Source organism: Mirounga angustirostris, unplaced genomic scaffold (genome assembly GCF_029215605.1).
Source record: "Mirounga angustirostris isolate CCGP_5_RB_7025 unplaced genomic scaffold, mMirAng1.0.hap1 SCAF_6, whole genome shotgun sequence".
NCBI lineage: Eukaryota > Metazoa > Chordata > Mammalia > Carnivora > Phocidae > Mirounga > Mirounga angustirostris.
Genome location: NW_026991714.1, coordinates 100986476 through 101004296, shown reverse-complemented (window position 1 = coordinate 101004296; position 17821 = coordinate 100986476). Strand labels below are relative to the sequence as shown.

General features: G+C 51.6%; 1 protein-coding gene across 1 annotated transcript in view; it reads right to left on the bottom strand.

Moving 5' to 3' along the window:
* Positions 1-17821, bottom strand: part of LOC129045890 (cadherin-23-like) — a 328281-nt gene that overhangs the window by 126144 nt on the left and 184316 nt on the right. The window contains exon 9 of the mRNA XM_054508206.2: positions 16269-16347. Within this exon, the coding sequence (XP_054364181.2) occupies positions 16269-16347 (79 nt within the window). The remainder of the gene's footprint in view (positions 1-16268; positions 16348-17821) is intronic.

Genomic DNA, 17821 nt, shown 5'->3' with positions numbered 1-17821 from the left:
TCCCAAAGAAGTACCAACTCCAGTGTTTTGCTAAAACGTCCCTGCACACACACGTATTCTTGTTAAATACCTCCTGTTGGCTTGTTTTACTTACATATGTGGTATCGTGCTATTCCTTTCTACTTCTTTCACCCCTCAATGCTAGGCTTTCAAGATTTATCTCTTTTGCCGTCTGTATATCTATTAAGTTGAACCATATGAAATTGCTGACATTCCACCATTTTTGACCTGCAAGAATAGTGATTTCGTGTGATTTAACCTCCAAGTTTGTGGCTTCTAACTGATACAGAATGTTCTCTAGTATAGGGGTTGGCAAACCTTTGCTGTAAAAGGCCATCGTAAATATTTTAGACTTTGCGGGTCAAGAGGCAAAATCGAGGACATGATGTTGGAACCTATTTAACAAGAGAGAACACATTTTTCCACAAGATTTTTGATGAAATTCAAAACACAAGAATAATTGAGCACCATTTTTTGTAATACAGGTCTACTCGTGAGAAGAATGGAACTTTGGGGGTAAGATATAATATTTCACTCGAGTGGAGTTCAAAGATAGGATTTACTATCATCAAATCACTTGCAAAATGATTCTTTAGAATCCATTCTTAGCTGTGAGATCACACAAAAGCAGGCAGTGGGGGCACCTGGCCCACATGCCCACGCGGAGGGTGTGAGGGGGTTGGTCACTGTAGTTGCCACCTGCAATGCCCTGACCTCAACTCAGCCTCAGCACCTCTACACTGGGGTCCCCTAGTTGGCGGGCTTCCCCATCCTGGTGAATACACTGTGCCTATTTTTCCATTGAATTTCCCAACTTTTCCCTACTGACTTGCAGGGATTCCTTATACAGTCTATAGTCCCTTTTTGGTTTTAATTGTTGCAGAAATCTTCTCCCCACGCATCATCTGTTGTTAGCTTTATCTATACATTCCAACTGAATTGGGAATCCTTTGATGTAGATCAATCTTTCATCTCCACATGTGCTCTTTGGGTGCTAAGTCCTTTCCAAGCACAAGGTCATGAAGATATACCCCCACATTTCCTTTTATGAGCTTTATATTTTACTGTTCACGTTGACATCTTTAATCCATCTGACATCCACCTTGGTATACGGTGTATGGTGGGGATCTTGCTTTATTTTTCTCCACATAGTGAGCTGGTTTTCCCAACACCGGCTTCTAAACAAGTCATCTCTTCCCCATTGATTTGTGGCACCACCTTTACCATATATCAAGTTCCCATGTTTATATGTGGATCTAGTTCTAAGAGCTGCATTCTGTCCCATTGGCCTGTCTGTCATTTAAGACATACTAGATGGATTAGGGTCTGCCCCACTCATGGCCCTGTTGCCCTCTTCTGCGCTGGCTATCTTGGGTGATACCACCTCTGGCTGCCAGCTCCCTAAGGCTTGTGGACACTGCTTGTGATGATGAACTGGCCAATCTGATGCCCTCTAGGAAATCTGGAATCAGAAAGCTAGAATATGAAGATGGTTGACAGCTGAGACAGAAGTCGGAAGGATGATCCGGGGACAGCCATGATGGAGAGGGGACAGGATGGCCATCACGGACGCACTCAGTGAGATCACGAGGGCGCCAGTGGGGTAGAGAGAGATGAGTGAGGCAAATGGCCAGAGCAGGGCAAAGATGCTGTGGTAGGCTGAATTAACAGCCATCAAAGACAGCCAGCTCCTGATCCCTGGAACCTCTGAATGTTACTTTACATGGCGTACGGGATTCAGTGAAGCATCATGTGATGCGCAGATTATCTTCTGGGCTCTACATGTCACCAAAAGGGTCCTTGAAGAGGGAGGCAGAGGGCGATTAGACTACAGAAGAGGAGAAGGCAACATGGCCAGGGGAAAAGAGATTGGGTAATGCAGCCTTGGGCCGATGAAGAAAGGCTGAGAGCCACCAGTGGTTGGAGGACGCAAGAAATGGATCCTCCCTGGGTGACCCAGAAGGAACCAGTCCTGCTGACACTTTGATTTTATCCCCATAAGACTGATTTTGGACTTCTGGTCTCCAGAGCCATAAGAGAATACATTTCTGTTGCTATAAGCTGCAGTTTGCTGATGTTTGTTATCATAGCCATGGGAAACTGTAAGAAAGGAGAGTGTGCTCAAGCTTGCTGTTCCAGTTCCTCTTCGCAGAAGGCCCCACTCCCAGGAGTGTCTGCCCTGGATTCCCACAGGAACCAGCTTCCTAAGTGCTTTCAGATTCTTGGAACCACAGATGCCCTGAAAGGAACACTCCATGCCCCTTCGCTTGACCCTCAAGACCCTTCAAATCATCTTTCCTCTTCTGCAGCCTGGCTAGTCTGCCTGTCGCCTTGTAGACGCTTCATGAATAGTCCCCTCCCTCTAAGCCTTTGCTCTGGTCAGCCCCTCCTGCCCAGGATGCCCTCCTCCCCACCTCCCCCCACCCACTCTTCCATCCCAGGTGCTAGCGCTCCCCCCACTTCCAGGGTGGCTCCCTTATGAGATCCCATCCAACAGAACGCTCGTGTGTCCTGAGTGCTTGCCCCGTGCCACGCGCTGTTCTGAACACTTTGCATGTATGGATGGGACTCTCAGAGCCTCCAACATCCCGTCTCTCCATTCTATAGCTGGGGAAGGGGCCAGCTCAGGTCTACTTCCTGTCAGGATGCCCGATCCTCAGCCCTTTGGATGCTACCCTCCCAATTTTTGCCATACCTGCATGTACCTTGTATTATTATTTACTCTTTTCCTTAATCGGACTCAATTTTTTTCTTCAACAACGCATTCTAAAAGAATCCATTTAAGAGTTTCACAAATGGAGAACCAGTTCACTGACCATAAATAGTGATTGTAAAATGGATAAAATGAGCCTACGTGGTTAGAATTTTAGCCACACCAGCTTGCCATCTGATGGCTCCAGCCCACTCTCTTCTCCTTAGATGGGAAGATAAGCCAAAGGGGAGCAAGGTGTTAAAGGTGTGAGCACCCAATTGTACTTTCTCCTGGACAGAACTGACAGAAATAGAAATTCTGAGAGAGAACTGGGAAGGGAATAACTGTTTCACTGTGTGGTTCGATGTGATTTCACACCCTACCCATGCGCCACTTAAAATCATCTCTCTGGGGATCAGCATGTGGGTGAGGCTGGTGCCCTCACCCCAGCCCTAGCCCCCCAGCGCTCTCTGCCTCCTCTGATCTTCCCGATGGCTTTCTGACAACCAGTGAGTGCTATGTGGATGGATGAGCAACTATTCACAGGCTTCCTCCCCACAAGTCCTCAAGCTTCTCGATGGAATGGTTTTCCATTTCCGATTTCCAATCTAGAGCCTGTTTCCCCAAGACCACAAGTAGGGAGGCTGGTTGGTGACCTTGCTAAGTGCCTGCTGAGTCAGGAACAGGCAACTCTCCTGTCCCTGCAGACTTCTAGAGAACCCACAGCACCCCAGGACCTCAAGTCCTCATCTGCAAAATGCTCCCTTAAGTCTCAACTAAATTGCTCTCCTGGACACCAAAGACTCCCACCATCATTATGAAGAAAAATCAGTCACTGGCTCCTTTAAAATAGGAGTGTGGGACACTGCTGTGAGGTGCCCTTCAGCCTCTGCTAGCACTGATTCAAAAGCGCCTCACTGCTGTGGCCCTTCAGAGCTGGCAGCAGGGGCGGGTGGGGGGGGCAGGGGGCTAGAAAGCAGAGGCAGCCTGAGCCCACCTCACTTCCCCCAACAGAAGCAATGCCTTCTGGGGGGCTGGGATGGAGCACCGAGCGGCAGAAGGAGACTGCGGGAGCAACAAATTCATTCTGTGCTGGAATGTTTGTTCACTTCAATCAATGTCTGAAAGTATCAGCTCTGAAATCTCTGTTTCCAGGATATTGGTCAAATATTTGAATAGGGCAGCTAGTTAATTGACTCAGGCAGAGCACTTGACAGGGAGGCAGAGGGAGAGGCTGTGGGGCGCCACAAGACAGCTGAGCCCAGAGTTAGGTCTGGCGGTTCCCGAACCTCGGCAGTCCCAACAGGTGCTCAGGATGGGGCAGGGGAGCGTGAGGTCAGGGGTCCTGCAGAAATGTGGGTTCTGAAGCCATGTGACTTTGGGCAACTGGACCTCATCTATAAAAGGGGATGACAACACCTCATGGGGTTGGCAGGATTAAAAGAGTTGATGCAGGTGAAGCATCTGGATCAGCTCCTAAGCATTCTGGAAGTGCTAACTACTCTTACTGATGGTGATTGCTCCTTGGTCTGGCATTCAGAGGTCCTCAGTGGGAGTCCCATGCTGCAAGAGGGTGTTAGGGCTGGACAGGAAGTCCCTGGAATGTGTGCTCACAACCTGCCCTGGCTGGTGACATTTCCCTTCCTCATGGTCTCCAAATCATCCCTGGAGGGCTGCCCTCTCAGAGAACAAATCCTTTCCTGACCTCCTGAGGTCTTTGTTCTATAGGCTATGCTTTAAGCTTTCTTGATGAATTACTTGTGCAGTTGGGTTCTCCCTGGGGCCTATATGGACATGTCTAGTGAACTGGTGGGTGGGTTTTCAGTGGCTGACCTTCTGGCTAAAAGAAAGGCCCCGTCTCCTCCCTTTCTTGTTTTAAACTGCTTTAAACACAGGTTCTGCCGGAGAGATGGGAGTGGAAAGGGTGGCATGGTGTCCCTAGGGCCCTGTCTGGACCCTACAGAGAGGACTGCAGGCTGGAGCTGGAGGAGTTGTTTATATGGGGTGGGGCAAACAGTGCACAGGGACTCAAGCAGTGGTGCCATGGGGCCCAGGTCCCAAGTGCAGCTGCAGGAGTAGGGAAGAAGCAGCCCCTGTCTCTTCCCATGATCCATTTCGGTTCTGGGGTCATGGAGTGTCCAGGGGATGCTGGGCCATTCCAGTGGCTGTGGAAGGTGCTGAGAGCAGGGGCCCCAGTGAGTTACCCACCTCCAGTGGTGGTGCAGGGGAGGCCCTCAAGGGATCAGGGGCAAAAGACCAGGTGAATCATATAGCACATGGAACTGCCCATCTCCCCACACCACAGGGGCCCCTGCAACACTTGGGGATTTTCCAGAGAGCCGAAGTGTTAGGTTTTGCAGGCAGGGAAGAGGGGCATGTGCCCGTGACTTTGGTATTTTTAGAGACTCCATTCCCACCTACCTGCCGAGCAACCCTAGTATCTTTCCTTGTCTGTGCTTGCCATCAACCAGATGATAAGTTTTTGGTTAAACCCTGTTAACATTCCCATTTTACAGATGAGGAGACTGAGGCACAAACAAGAGGAGTCACCTGCTCAGGGTCACCTGACACTTGAGCCCTCTCCCTGGGGTGCCCTGCTCATAGCTGGCACACAGCAAACCCCGAAGACAGGGATCTGCTGATGGGAACGTAGAGGCAGATGCCGACATTTCTGTTCCCCCCGGGGAGTCATGAATCAGAGCTGTGTGGGGGTGGGGGATGGTGATGGGCTGAGCTCCTGGAACTCCATCTGCTTACTTACCCGGTCTGCGGGGAGCCCCAGGGCGGCCCCCCTCCCACACCCCCACCCCATCCTCTCCTCCTCCCTCCGCCCCTCGGAGCTGAGCCCAGAGAGATGGGACTGCAGCATGGGGTTGTTGAGTGACTTCAGGCTTAATATCTTTGTAACCATATTGCAAAAGGGCATGCCTAAGACAGCGCCTTTCGCTTAATCTTTCTCTTTTATTGCTTTTTCTCTTGTATGATTTAACCTTGTACCAGGTATCAAGCTAGATAAATAAAAACTTTTATTTCAGATTAGCCCCGGCTGGGGGCTGCCTTGAAAGCTGAGCAGTCATCCAGGGAGTCAGATGAAAAAGGGAGCTGGGAATCTGAGCTGCTTAGAGGGGCTCATCTCAGGTTCAAAGCCCCCAAAAGATATTTGAGACCTTTTCTGAGGGGAGGGGCAAATCTCCTCCAGTGCCCACAGCCTGTGGGGGGGGGGGCGGGGGCTGAGGCCAGCACAGCAACCTTCCCAGTGCAGCACTGCCAACCCCCTCCCCTCCTGGCTGGCCCTCCCCTGCTACCTCTCCTCACCCTGTGCTTCCTCCCCAATGCTCCAAGCAGCCACCCGACACTGCCTTTGTAGACTTCTCAGTGGCATGTGGGCTCCACAGGGGCAGTGACAGTGGCCTCCACTCACCGTTCGTCCCCAGGGTCTAGCATGGAGCCTGGCCCACAGTAGGTACTCAATCAATATTTGGAGTTAAAGGAATGAAGGAAGGAATCCTGGGATTCCAGTCCACACACAGACCAGTGGGTTGACATGAATCACTTCATTTCCCAGGCAGAACAGTAAAGGATGGCAGAATGAATGTGAGTTTTGGAAGCAGGGAGATCTAGATTCAAATCCCATGTCCCCCACTTAGGGGCTGTGTGACCCTAAGCACGTTTCAGGAGCTCTGGGAGTTTAGTTTCCTTGTCTGTGAGATGGCTTTGGTCAGCCACATCCTGGGGCTATGGTGAGGGTCAGAGAGGATGTCTAGCCCAGGCAAACTCTCACACGTGTTCAGCGACAGACATACAAGATGCTGTTCAGAATAGCAGGGTTTGTAATAGCAGAGACCAGGGCATGCACCCATCGGCGGGAAAACGGATTGCCTGTGGCATTTTCTCACGATGGACCACTATGCAGTAATAAAAGAGAACAAATGATACCTACACCAAAAAAAAAAAAAAAAAATATGAATGAACCTCAGCTATATAATATTGGGTAGAAAACACAAGTCCCAAGAGACCATGTATAACATGATACTTTTTAAATAAGGTTCAAAGACAATTAAACCCAAACAAGATGTGATCCATAGATATGGGATGAAAGATTTCGTAAAATCAAGGGAATGAAAAAAACACAAGATTCAAAGATGTGGCTATGGGAATGGGGCAGAGCACAGCCAGGCGTGACGTATGGGTGACAGTTTAGCTCCTGGGTTGGTTGGGGGATTCCCGGTGTCCACGGTGTTATTAAAAATGAACAATGAAGCTAAAGAGGGCCAACACAGACTGATGTTGATCATGATCCAAGAATTATGTCTCTATCAGTTCTGTGTGACTGAGGTATGCCAAGCTAATGCAGAAAGAGAACACAAAATAGATGGTGGCTAATTTCATAATCCTCTAAAGATCTCGAAGCCCTGGAAATCCAATACAAAGCAGTTACCTGAGAGATGAGGAAAAAGTGGGAAAGAGGCAAATTTGTTGAAAAGACAAATGGTTGTTGACACAGGGAAACCGGACTAGAATCTCCCGGCCAAACAACCCCTGGCCACAAACTAGAATAATCCCCAGCCTTGTGAGCGACCTCCCCAGCCATGACTGGTCCGCCAGACCCCAGCCATGTCTGAAGAGAAGTGGTTCCCTGAGCTGAGCTGCAGTGCACTCCCTCCATAACTATAGGAGATGGGCCCAGTGTGTAGCAGAAGGGGTTCTAATTGGGCCTGAGGGGGAGTTCTTCGGGGGGTGTTCCCACAGTACATGGGACACACAGGAGGCTCTACAGCATCCTGAGCAAGGGACAGAAAGTCCTGCCCATGACGAGGGTGTGGGAAAGAGAAGAAGTGGGAAGGGAGGGTCTCAGTCCATGTGGCAGTGAAACCTCTCAAAAGTCCGCTGACAGCAAGGGGCAAGCTACTGCTGTTGACAAAGAGCATATAGGGCGTCCTTAAAGGAGGGAGGAAGAACAAAGACTTCTCTGGTTTATCCCAAAGGCGGGGCACAGAAGAACATTGGGAGCAGGGGCAGACTGGCTGGAAAGTCGCACACCCTTGAAGAGAGGAGGGAGAAAGATCAGGGGAGAATGTAGGGCAGGCTTTTCTGAGGTTCACTGGGAGAAATGTAGTGTTGGTATGAGAGATCACTGTCATTTAGGTATGGTGGTGGTGGAGGGGAGAACTGTACATAATATGCCAGTGTATTTTTCTTTTATATATATATATATGTACACTTTAAATTTTTCCAAGTATATTTGTATAATTACATAAAAAATCTACCAGAGGCACCGCCCCTGGGTATTTTCAAATGAAGAGAGTCATGGGCTGCAAGTGGAATAATCCTTGGACACATTTGTTCCTGCTCTAGAGAGAATGTCTACCAACTGTCAGTGGCTTCTGGAGGGCTGGGTAAGACTCGGTGGCCTGTCCAGACTAATGGGAAAGTGTGCTGGGATCAATTAATGATGTCTGCCTTGGTATGGGATTGGTAAATTGGGGTATGTGCGCTGATGCAGGCCTAAGGTAGCAATCATGGGTATTATGAATATGCCCCTTTCTGCCTAGGCCACCACCAGGATCCCAAAAACCTAGACCCAGAGGTTAGAAGCTTCTTTGTCTCCTTTTTTGTGTACTATTTATTTTCAGTATGTCACCAGAGCCTGCTGCCTTCCTTCTTGTCCATCTCTACAATGACCACCCCTCCCAGTTGGGGTGATAGCCTATGAGCAGACTATCCTTGTCCTGGTGCTTTCTGCTCCAATCCATCTAGAATTCCCATTAGATGAATCTTTTGATGACCCTCTGTTCACCCCCCTCACCACCAGCCTTGTTCAAAGTATCCTCTTATTTCACCTTCTAGGTCCTCTACCAGCTGCCCCCTGCCTGTCTTGGATCTGCCCTTCACCTCTCCCTGTGGCCATCTCTTGGCTCCGGCCAGGTGGGTCCCCCTGTGCCCAGCAGATGCTCTGAAGTTTCTGGTGCTTCCGGGCACCCGCTGAGCTACCCCAAGACGGGGGCTGTGGCATGTGATTCCAAAGTCTAAAGCAGGGCTGATTTTCCTGAGTTTTCACTTCTCCGGGTTGGGGAGGAAAATGCCAAGCGGCTTAATCACAAGGGCTTTGACACATTTCAAACGATGGTCTGCTGTGATGGCTGCTCCCCACCAGGCCACAGCCGGGGGCCTGATTCAGTTACTGGCATATGTGTAAGCCCGTGCAAGGCTGACTGTATCTGATTATTCTCTCTCCACACACACACACTGTGCACACTCACCCGTGCACTCACACACATGCAGCCCTCACTTCAAAGTACTCAATGCATTTTCAAAGAATTGCCTCACTTGTTAATATTAAAGTAAAATCCAGTAAAGACTGGCAAATGAGGGCTTTGTCCTTCACTAACACAGCTGGGCAGGTCCCCAGTGTGGCTGGTAGGGAGGCCACTGCCTTTCAAGCTGGGGTGAGGGATTTTGGCCCTGACACTGCTCCTCAATTCCTGATTCTAGGCCAGTGTTTCTCAACCTTCCTGGCATCGCCCCCGCTACCAGCCATTTAAGACATGTTTTTTGAACTTCTCCACCCCCATGAAATTCCAACACCACAGATATATCTGCACGTATATATCTATGCTTTATAAACAGAATAAACACTTTTCACCCCTCATAACAAATGTTGGCCTCCTTGAGGGTGCTCTCACCCCTGCTGACTACACAGGCATTTCCTCACCAGTGCTTCTAAAAGTGTGGTCCCCAGGCCAGCAGCATCAGCATCAGCTGGGCCCCACTCCCAGAGGTTCCAGTTCAGTAGTTTTAGGGTGGGATGCAAAATTTTGAGTTTCTAACAATTCCCATTACTACATGTTGATGTGGATGCCGCTCCTCCGGAGACCACATTTTGAGAACCACTGTCGCCATGAAACATGGGTGTATTCTGGAGCCCGAGAGACTTGGGTTCAATCCCTGCTCTTCTACTTAGTAGCTGTGACCCTTGGCCAGTCTATGTATGCGCTGAGCCTCGCTTTACTGTGTGCAGGATGGAGTAATAATGTCTCCCTCACAGACTGCTGTGAGCAGTAAATGTGTCCAGCCAGTGCCCAGCACATGGCAGGCACCCAATAAATGCCCCCCCCCCCCCAACCCGGGGGATGCTCCAGAGCTGCAGAAGGCCCAGGCAGGCAAGGCTGTGATGGGGAAAGGGATGTGGGCTGTGACGCATGGGCGGTGGGAGAGATGGAGCCCCTACAGCCTGGAAGGCGGTGTGCAGGCTGAGAGAGAGGCTGTAGCGCAGGACGGGGTAGGAAAGGCTAGCATGGGCTGTTGGCCACACCCTCACTCCGCAGGTGGTAAAGGCCCTTTTGGCACCAGAAAGGAGTCCCTTTAGCATCAGTCACGGGAAGGAGAGAGTCAAATAACAGAACTCATCAGTCTAGCATGTGTGGAAAATGAAAATGCTTCCAGAAAGGGTTCAGACAGAGCGCTGGAGGACTCATTAAGTCAGTTTTGTGGGCCCCCGTCCCCGGCCCCCAAGTCAGTAGTTCTGTGGCGGGGCCCGAGAACTCGCATGCCCAACAGGTATCCAGGGGCTGCTGCTGCCGCCGGTCTCAGACCCCCGTGCTGGGAACCGGGGCTCCACAGCCTCCTATAGATGCACTCCCTACCTCAGCGGACGGAGAACCGGTGAGAAGTCTGGGTGCCTGCAGGAGGGTGATGGCAGGACAGAATCCTCAGTGCCCTTGGGGCTGACTGAGAAGCCTTCAGCCTCGGCTCCTGGCCACCGGGGGAGGCCGGCTTCTGGCACGCGGGAGTGGCCTCGGCTAGTGATGCGGACTTTGGACAGCATACCACATGCCTGTCTCCACCGCATCCCGATGGCGGCAAGGGAGGTGGGAAATGGCTGGCGTCTGCTGAGGTCCTACCAAGCAGCGACCTGTGGGACACTCGCCAAATGCCACTCACTTTAGAGAGCAGACTCACTTATTTTTATTTTCACAACTCTGTGAGAAAGATACGACTGGCCCCATTAAAGGCTGGGGAAACTGTTCCTTCGAGAGTTTTGGTCACCCACTCAAGGGTACTTAGGAAGACAGGGTTCCCCTCTAGAACACACAGTGGTCGGGTGTTAAATTAAGCAACGTCCCCGCTCAAAGGGGCTCTAAAGCCATCTCAGGCCGTGGGCCAATCCTATGCCATCTGTCCCAACAGCCACCTCCTGTCACCTTGACCTCCTTACCTTCCTTTGGCTCTGCTGTCTTTGCTCCTCCACTGGGATGTCCAGTGGGGGGACACCACAACAGCCTCCCCTTGGGCTGCTTATTCCTCCCTGCCCTCCCCCCAGCCCACTGGCTCCAGTCTGACCACAGTGAGCTTCGTACAACACACCTCAACCATGTCCCTCCCCTGCTGAACTGGCTCCCTACTACTCTCAGGAGCAAGGCCTGGCATCCTCCTGAGCAGGGCATTCCACACCCTGCCTGGCTGGGCCCTGCCTCTCTCAGTGGCCTCCTCTCCCCAAGGTCTCTCTGGCACGCTGCGCTCAGCCATGCTGACTTACTGCAGTTCCATGAACATGTACTTTCTCCTGCTCTGGGATCCTGGTACATGCTGCTCCCTCTGCCTGTAACACCCTAACTCTGGTTCCTGGCTAGTTCCTGCTTATCAGTCAGTGGGTGGCTTAGGTGATCTCTTCTCAGTGAGTCTCCTTATCCCAGTGACGGCTGGGGGTGGTGACCCCTCCCATGGATTCTTTCTCACTTCCTATTACAGATGTTTTCAAACATACACAGAAGTAGTAAGAACATCTAATGGGCCCCCCATGGAGCCATCACTCCATGTCCACACAGTCCATGCTTTTTAGTCTGCCTTCCCACCTACACTACAGGTTCCTGAGGCCAAGATGATACCTCCGACCCCACACCCTCTCAGGACATTAGTGCAGCTCTTGGCCCAGAGAAGACCCTCCATTCACTGTGGGTGGATGCCAGAAGTCCACATTTTTTGAGCACCTACCATAAAATCAGGCGCTCTTCTATGTGCTTACACGTCTTAGCTCACTGTATGCACATAGCTTCCCTGTGAGGCTCAGGCTACTCTTTCCTCCATTTCATAGGTTGGAAAACTAACGCTCAAAGGTTACACAGTTGGTCAGTGGTAGAAGCCAGCAAGGTAGTCTAACTCTGGAACAGAGCTGCCCACAGAAATAGAATGTGAGCCACATGTAGTATTTTAAATTTTCTGGTAGCCATATTAAAAAAAAATAGATGAAATTAATTTTAATAATATGTTGTATTTAACTCAGTGTATCTAAAATATCACTTTAACAGGTCATCACGTAAGACATTATTAATGAGATACTTTATAATCTGTTTTGCATACTAAGTCTTCAAAATCCTGTGGGTTATCTTACAGACTAGCCACGTGTCAAGGGCTCAGTAGCCACAGGCAACTATGCTGGCCAGCAGAGCTAGTGGTCAGCACCCTGGACAGCGGCCCCAGAGCCCATAGCTCACAACCACTTCTCTGCTTAAATGGATAAAGGAGGAAATGAATGAATACAAGTCCCCAGGACCCTTGGGCCTGATCTTTTCTTGCTAATTAATAAGGCTTAATACTTTATGGCTCTTTAGAGTCTCTCTGGCACTATTTTATCTGCCACAGAGATTATTAACCCTGTACCATGGATGAGGATTACGGGGTAAAGAGGGGCCAAACGCCTTTCTTTGACACATTGCTGCAGGTGGTAGAGCTGGGCCTTGAACCCACAACTTTGGACTCCAAGTTCTGTGCTCCGTGTGGTGTGGGACACAGCTGCCCCTTGAAGGAGGACTGTCTCCATCTGGCAAGGGAGGGTGCCTGTTTAGATCCCAGGCTGGCCTGGCTGTTGGGGATGGGAGTCCCATTTTGTTCAGGCCCTGGAGGAAGTGATGCCCTTGGTGAGGGGCAGGGCAGGCACAGGCTGAGGAAGCAGATGGGACCTGTGCCAGGTCCTCTGTGGGAAAGAACCTTGTCATTCTTCAGTCTCAGTTTGGCCACAAAAGGCTGAGAACAAATTGATGGCAATGGAGCCATAACTTACCTCTGAAGGCCTCTTTGTTCTTGGCAAAACAGAGGGGTCATTAGTAATGGTGAAAGCACTGGTGTGCAGACATAAATCCCCCCAGCTGCAGGGCTGATAAACAGCCCGGAGGGGATGGGGGCCTCAAGGAGCCAAGCAGGTTAACCGTGTGCCATGGATCACTCATGGGCTCAGACCTGTGTCCACCCACACGCAGACAGAGCCACCCCCTGCCCAAGCTCTGGAGGTGCCCAGAGACTCAGTCACCCAGAGTGGCCAACAGGACTCACACCTGGCTCCAGGAACACCTGAGACCCTCATTTTTCTTTCAAATGAAAATGGTTCCCTAGCATCTAGGGTGGGAGCAGGCTCCCATGGGGTACTCAGGGCCAGCTTGGGCCAGTCAGCATGAAGGTGCCCTTGTGGGCATTCCTTCTTTCTGCTTCAAGCCAAACAGACACTGGCTGAGCCTCCTAGGAAAGGGCTAAGACTTCACAGCACTGGAAAGGCAGGTGTGTGAGGCCAGATCCTTGGCAGACAAAGTGCTTTGCAACAGTGTCTACTGGTCAAGAGAAGTAGAGATGAGGCCATATCCTAGTTTTCTGCCTATCTGCTTCCCTGGAGACTTCATCCTCCTGCCTGTCTGCCTGCTCTAGGCTCACACTGAGGCTGGATTACACGGAGACCATGCCAGCCCAGGGCCAGGGAGAAGGGTGGGCAGGAACCGGTGGGTGGACAGCCAGGTCAGCCAGGTACTCAGGATGCAGAGGGAAGGAAAAGGGAAGGACTGCCCTCAAGCTGCCTAAAAAGAATTTGGGTGGGATTGTGGGTTGCATGGTGACAAACACCCATGAGAGAGTTAAAGAACCATCAAGGCCACCCTATACACGAGGTCCAAGTGCTATCTTAGCAAGGACGGCAAGTATTTGCCGCTGGTGCTGTGTGCCCTCTCTCTTTCTGCACCCATATCAGACTCTACCAATTGAATACCACACTGAGCCTGTTTGGCTTCAAGCAGCCATTACCAATCAATCACAGTTGGCATGTGAGAGGAAACCCATTTGTCATCCTTCTTAAAAGCCCTCAAAGCACATTTCTGCTGTGGTGGGAAGCCTAAAAAGATATGCTAAGTGCTGCAAGCCTTCTGGAAGTTTCTGCCTCCTGCCCCCCATCTTCACACACATTGCCTACCTGTAGTTTCACATCCTGGGTCTCCCTTCTCAACCTGCTATTCACACTTGGGGACCTGGCCCAGGAGAGTATGTCCCTGGAAATCTCAGGAGTAAGCTGCCACAGGCAATCGTCCCCAGCCCAGACACCAAAGGCTCAGCAGCTCTGCCCTCCTACCTCCTGCTGCTAGGGGAGGGGGTGAGGAAGGAGAGCTGGCTAGGGCCATCTTTAAGGGCTGGCGAGGGCCTGGGGTTCTGAGGCTGGTGGCCTGGCACCCAGCAGGAACTTGGAATGGACAAATACCCTGGAGGATGGCCTCTCAGTGTCACACAGGAATTTCCAGTCTGGTCATGACCACAGGCTAGCTCCTGGCTCCTTGCTCCCCACCTTCATCCAGGCTGGGGTATGTCTGAAACCAGCCCACAGGCAGTGAGATGAGGAGACAATCCCCCACCCAGCCAGGTGTCCCTTTATGCTGCCACCTTATCCTGGTGCCTCAACTCTATCACTCTTGGGGCTCACTGGTGTTCCCTTAGGTCTCCAGCACAAGCCCCTTGTCCCTTGTCCCTGGGGGCACTTGGTTTGCTTCCCAAATTGAAAAAATCATGAAGGAAACCAGCACCAGCATGGGTCTCCCTCCTCCTCTGCTCAGCAGGAGAGGGCCCCCTAATTCCCGGGGAACTCTGCCTTCCTGCAGAATGGCTTCCTTCCTTCCTAGGACTAGTTTTCCCACACCCTAGCCTAAGGACCCTCTGCATCTGGGGAGCTGTGAGAAAGGACTATTCTGGGGTCCCACCCTGGTTTCACAGAATGAGAATCTCTGTGGTTGCCAAGGACTCTGCATTTTTGGTAGGAGCTCCAGGTGATTCTTGGGCATACTGGAATTTGAAAACCCATGACCCTAGAATCACATTCCTTCTCTCCTCCCTTCCTTCATTCCACAAGTACACATTGGGGTTTACTTTGCGGAGTCCTGTGCTGGGCACCAGAATGAGGAGGAAATGGGGTTGGGGAGGAGAGGCCTGAACACTTGCTGCTGCTGCTGACCACATGAGCTGGTCTGGCATTTGCTTTGGGGCCTGGGGTACCCTGGGCTTAAAGACACGATAGGAGTCATGCCGGCAGCTGCAGGTCCCAGGGAGCCCACAATACTCCTGATTTCCTGCATCCCTAAGGAGGGGGAGGGTCTTCCTCCCACCAGCTAACTCCCAGCTTCCCAAGGTTATTATCAGCTGCCAGCAATAATGTTATTATAACAACAATAAGTAACACGTATAAAGGAACTTACATCCATGAATTAGGTTCTCTACATATATTAAGTCTTCTGATCCTCAATCACCCAAGATAGTAAGCATTTCTTATTGTTCTATACCTCTATACTGAGGTATAGAGACCCACCTGAGGCAATATGCTCACAAGACTCCATCGTCTATGTTCTTGATCATTATACCTTGGTGTCTTTTGAGCTTTAGGGGAAAAAATGTCCCCCAAATGTCAATCCCTGTTGTGGGGGTGTGGTCGGGAGAGGGGTAGACACAAGCCTGGTGGCTTGCCATCCTCCTGGCCATCAGTCTGGCCTACCCAGATGCACGAGGCTGACGCTTCACTGACTAGGGGGCAGGGCGGGAGGCCACCTGTGGGGGGGTGGGTAGGAGCATGGGGACAGAGCCAGTCTGTGGGTGAGTGAGCAGTCCTCATGGGCCTCTCACCGACTCCCTCTCTCCAAAGCCACCCAGCCCTGGGACAGCCAAATGGAGCTACTTGGTCCATCTTTAGGTAGGGATGTGGGGTCAGGGATCCCATCAGCCAGAACCTTCTCTGCAGCCAGGCACTATTCTGCCTAACCAAGAGATGGGGCGGGAGAGGAGGGAGCTCTGTGCATCCCCTGCAGCACTCCTGATAAGACAAGAACTCCTAATGGTCAGAAATGTGAAAAGAGCATGAAATCAGGTGAAACTGCAGGTCTATTCATCCTAACATGATGCACAAACTGCCACCTTTTCATCAAGTCAGAAAAGCAAAACAAACACCCACAGCACTGAAGGAGGTAGATGGGAGTCCCCCCCAGTGACCCAGGCTCAGAAACCCAAGGTGCTCAGATGCCTCGGACCTTGGACAGTGCCGCATGCTCCTGTCCCCCAACACCACCCAAGCAGCCCCCATCATCTGAGCCTCAGTCCCCAGCTCCTCTCCTCCTCCCCAGCACCTCCCTCCTTCATCCACTTCATCCCCTTCCGAGGCCTTCTGCCCAGGGTTGTCCCTGGGGCTGGTCCCCTCATACCACTGTCCACACCCCCAGACCTCTGCTCAGCCCTGCAGAGCCTGACACTCCTGCAGTGGGCATGGGGGGCCAGGGCGCCGAGCCCTTACCTGAGACGATGGTGTAGCCAATCCCCCGGGGACGTCCTTTATCCTGGTCGATGGCGGTGATAACGCGCACCGTTGTGCCCTGGGTGGGAGAGAGGAGGGACCTGATTTGGCTGCCCAGCCCCTGGGGGGCCATCTTTCTTTATGGCTCTCTTGGCACCTGCAGCTTCCCTCCCCAGGTAGTGGAGTCCCTGCCACCAGGCCAGCTTAGGAAGTAGCTACTGAGGGCTAGGGTCTCAGCTGTCCCCATCAACCCAGGGACATAACACTGAGGCCTCGGCAAATAGCTCGGAGTCCCTTGGAGAAGCCCGATCTTGCTGATGCTCTCATTCCCCCTTCCCCTCCCCATCTCCCCTCATCTGGTGTAACCACCCAGGAAAGAGGAAAAACAAGCTGGGGGACAAGAGATCTGGTCTCTATTTCAACCACCCGTCAAATTGCTGTGTGACCTCAGGAAGGTTGCTGTACCTTTCTGATCTCAGTGTGCCCTACCTTAATATGAATAACAACAAAAACCCTGGGACCCTGCTTTCACTAGGACTTGAGTAAAGGAGAACATTATGGATCAGTCACTCTACTAATGAATGTATCATAAATCCTGAAAGTGAGTATGCCCAGGGATGACCCCTGAGGCCACCATGGCCCTGTGAACCATGCCCTATCCAGCACAGCAACAGCAGCTCCTGCCTCAGGTGACTCTGTCCCACATCCTATTCCTTCTCCCTGCAGCACTGGGGGAGAAGGGGCCAGGATCTGGGACTACCAGGATGGGGATTCAGGGGTCCCTGCTCTTAGGGCACACACAGCCTGTGGGGAGGGGTCAAGGACAGATTCACAGACACTGCTATACACATCTAAGAGTGCTCAGATGCAGAAATGTACCCCGAAGTGTAGAAGTCCACCTGGAGGACCTGGCAAGGGGTTGTATAGACAGCAACATTGAGGATGGGTCATGAAGAAGGAGTGGGAGTTTGCCAGGGAGAGAAGTTGATACAGAAGGCAAAAGATAGAGCACAGGCAGGGACTTGGGGGCATAAGACTCTCCAGGAAGGGACCCTGGCATGAAAGGGCACATTCAAATATCAGCTGATGGACTGGTGGTTGATTGAATAAATGGATGCACAGAAGAGGATTCTGACATCACCACTGCCGCTGCCACCACCTGCTGAGTCGCTCCTTGCCCACGGTGACCTTCACCTTACTCTCCAGCCCTATCACACCATTGTCTGGCCAGCCAAGCCTGTCCACCTGCCTGCCTGAAGTTCTGGCTTGGGCTGCAGTTTCCCCTGGTTGATAACCAGCAGGACAGCCCGGTCCCCATCCCCTAGGGAAATATCAACCCTGGCATTTACATGTCTAATGACGATCTCTTGTGGCCTTGATAGGCTGCCTCTCACCCATTTGCTGTCCATCAGCTAGAGGGTGAAGTCTGCTGGCTGTACCCTCCACCGCTACCTGAGCACCTCCTCCTATGGAGATAGTCTTGTTCTCTGACCTATAGGCCCTCTGATCAGTAGGGTGGGGCCCTGGGGGCAAGACACACAGGGGCACCCCCA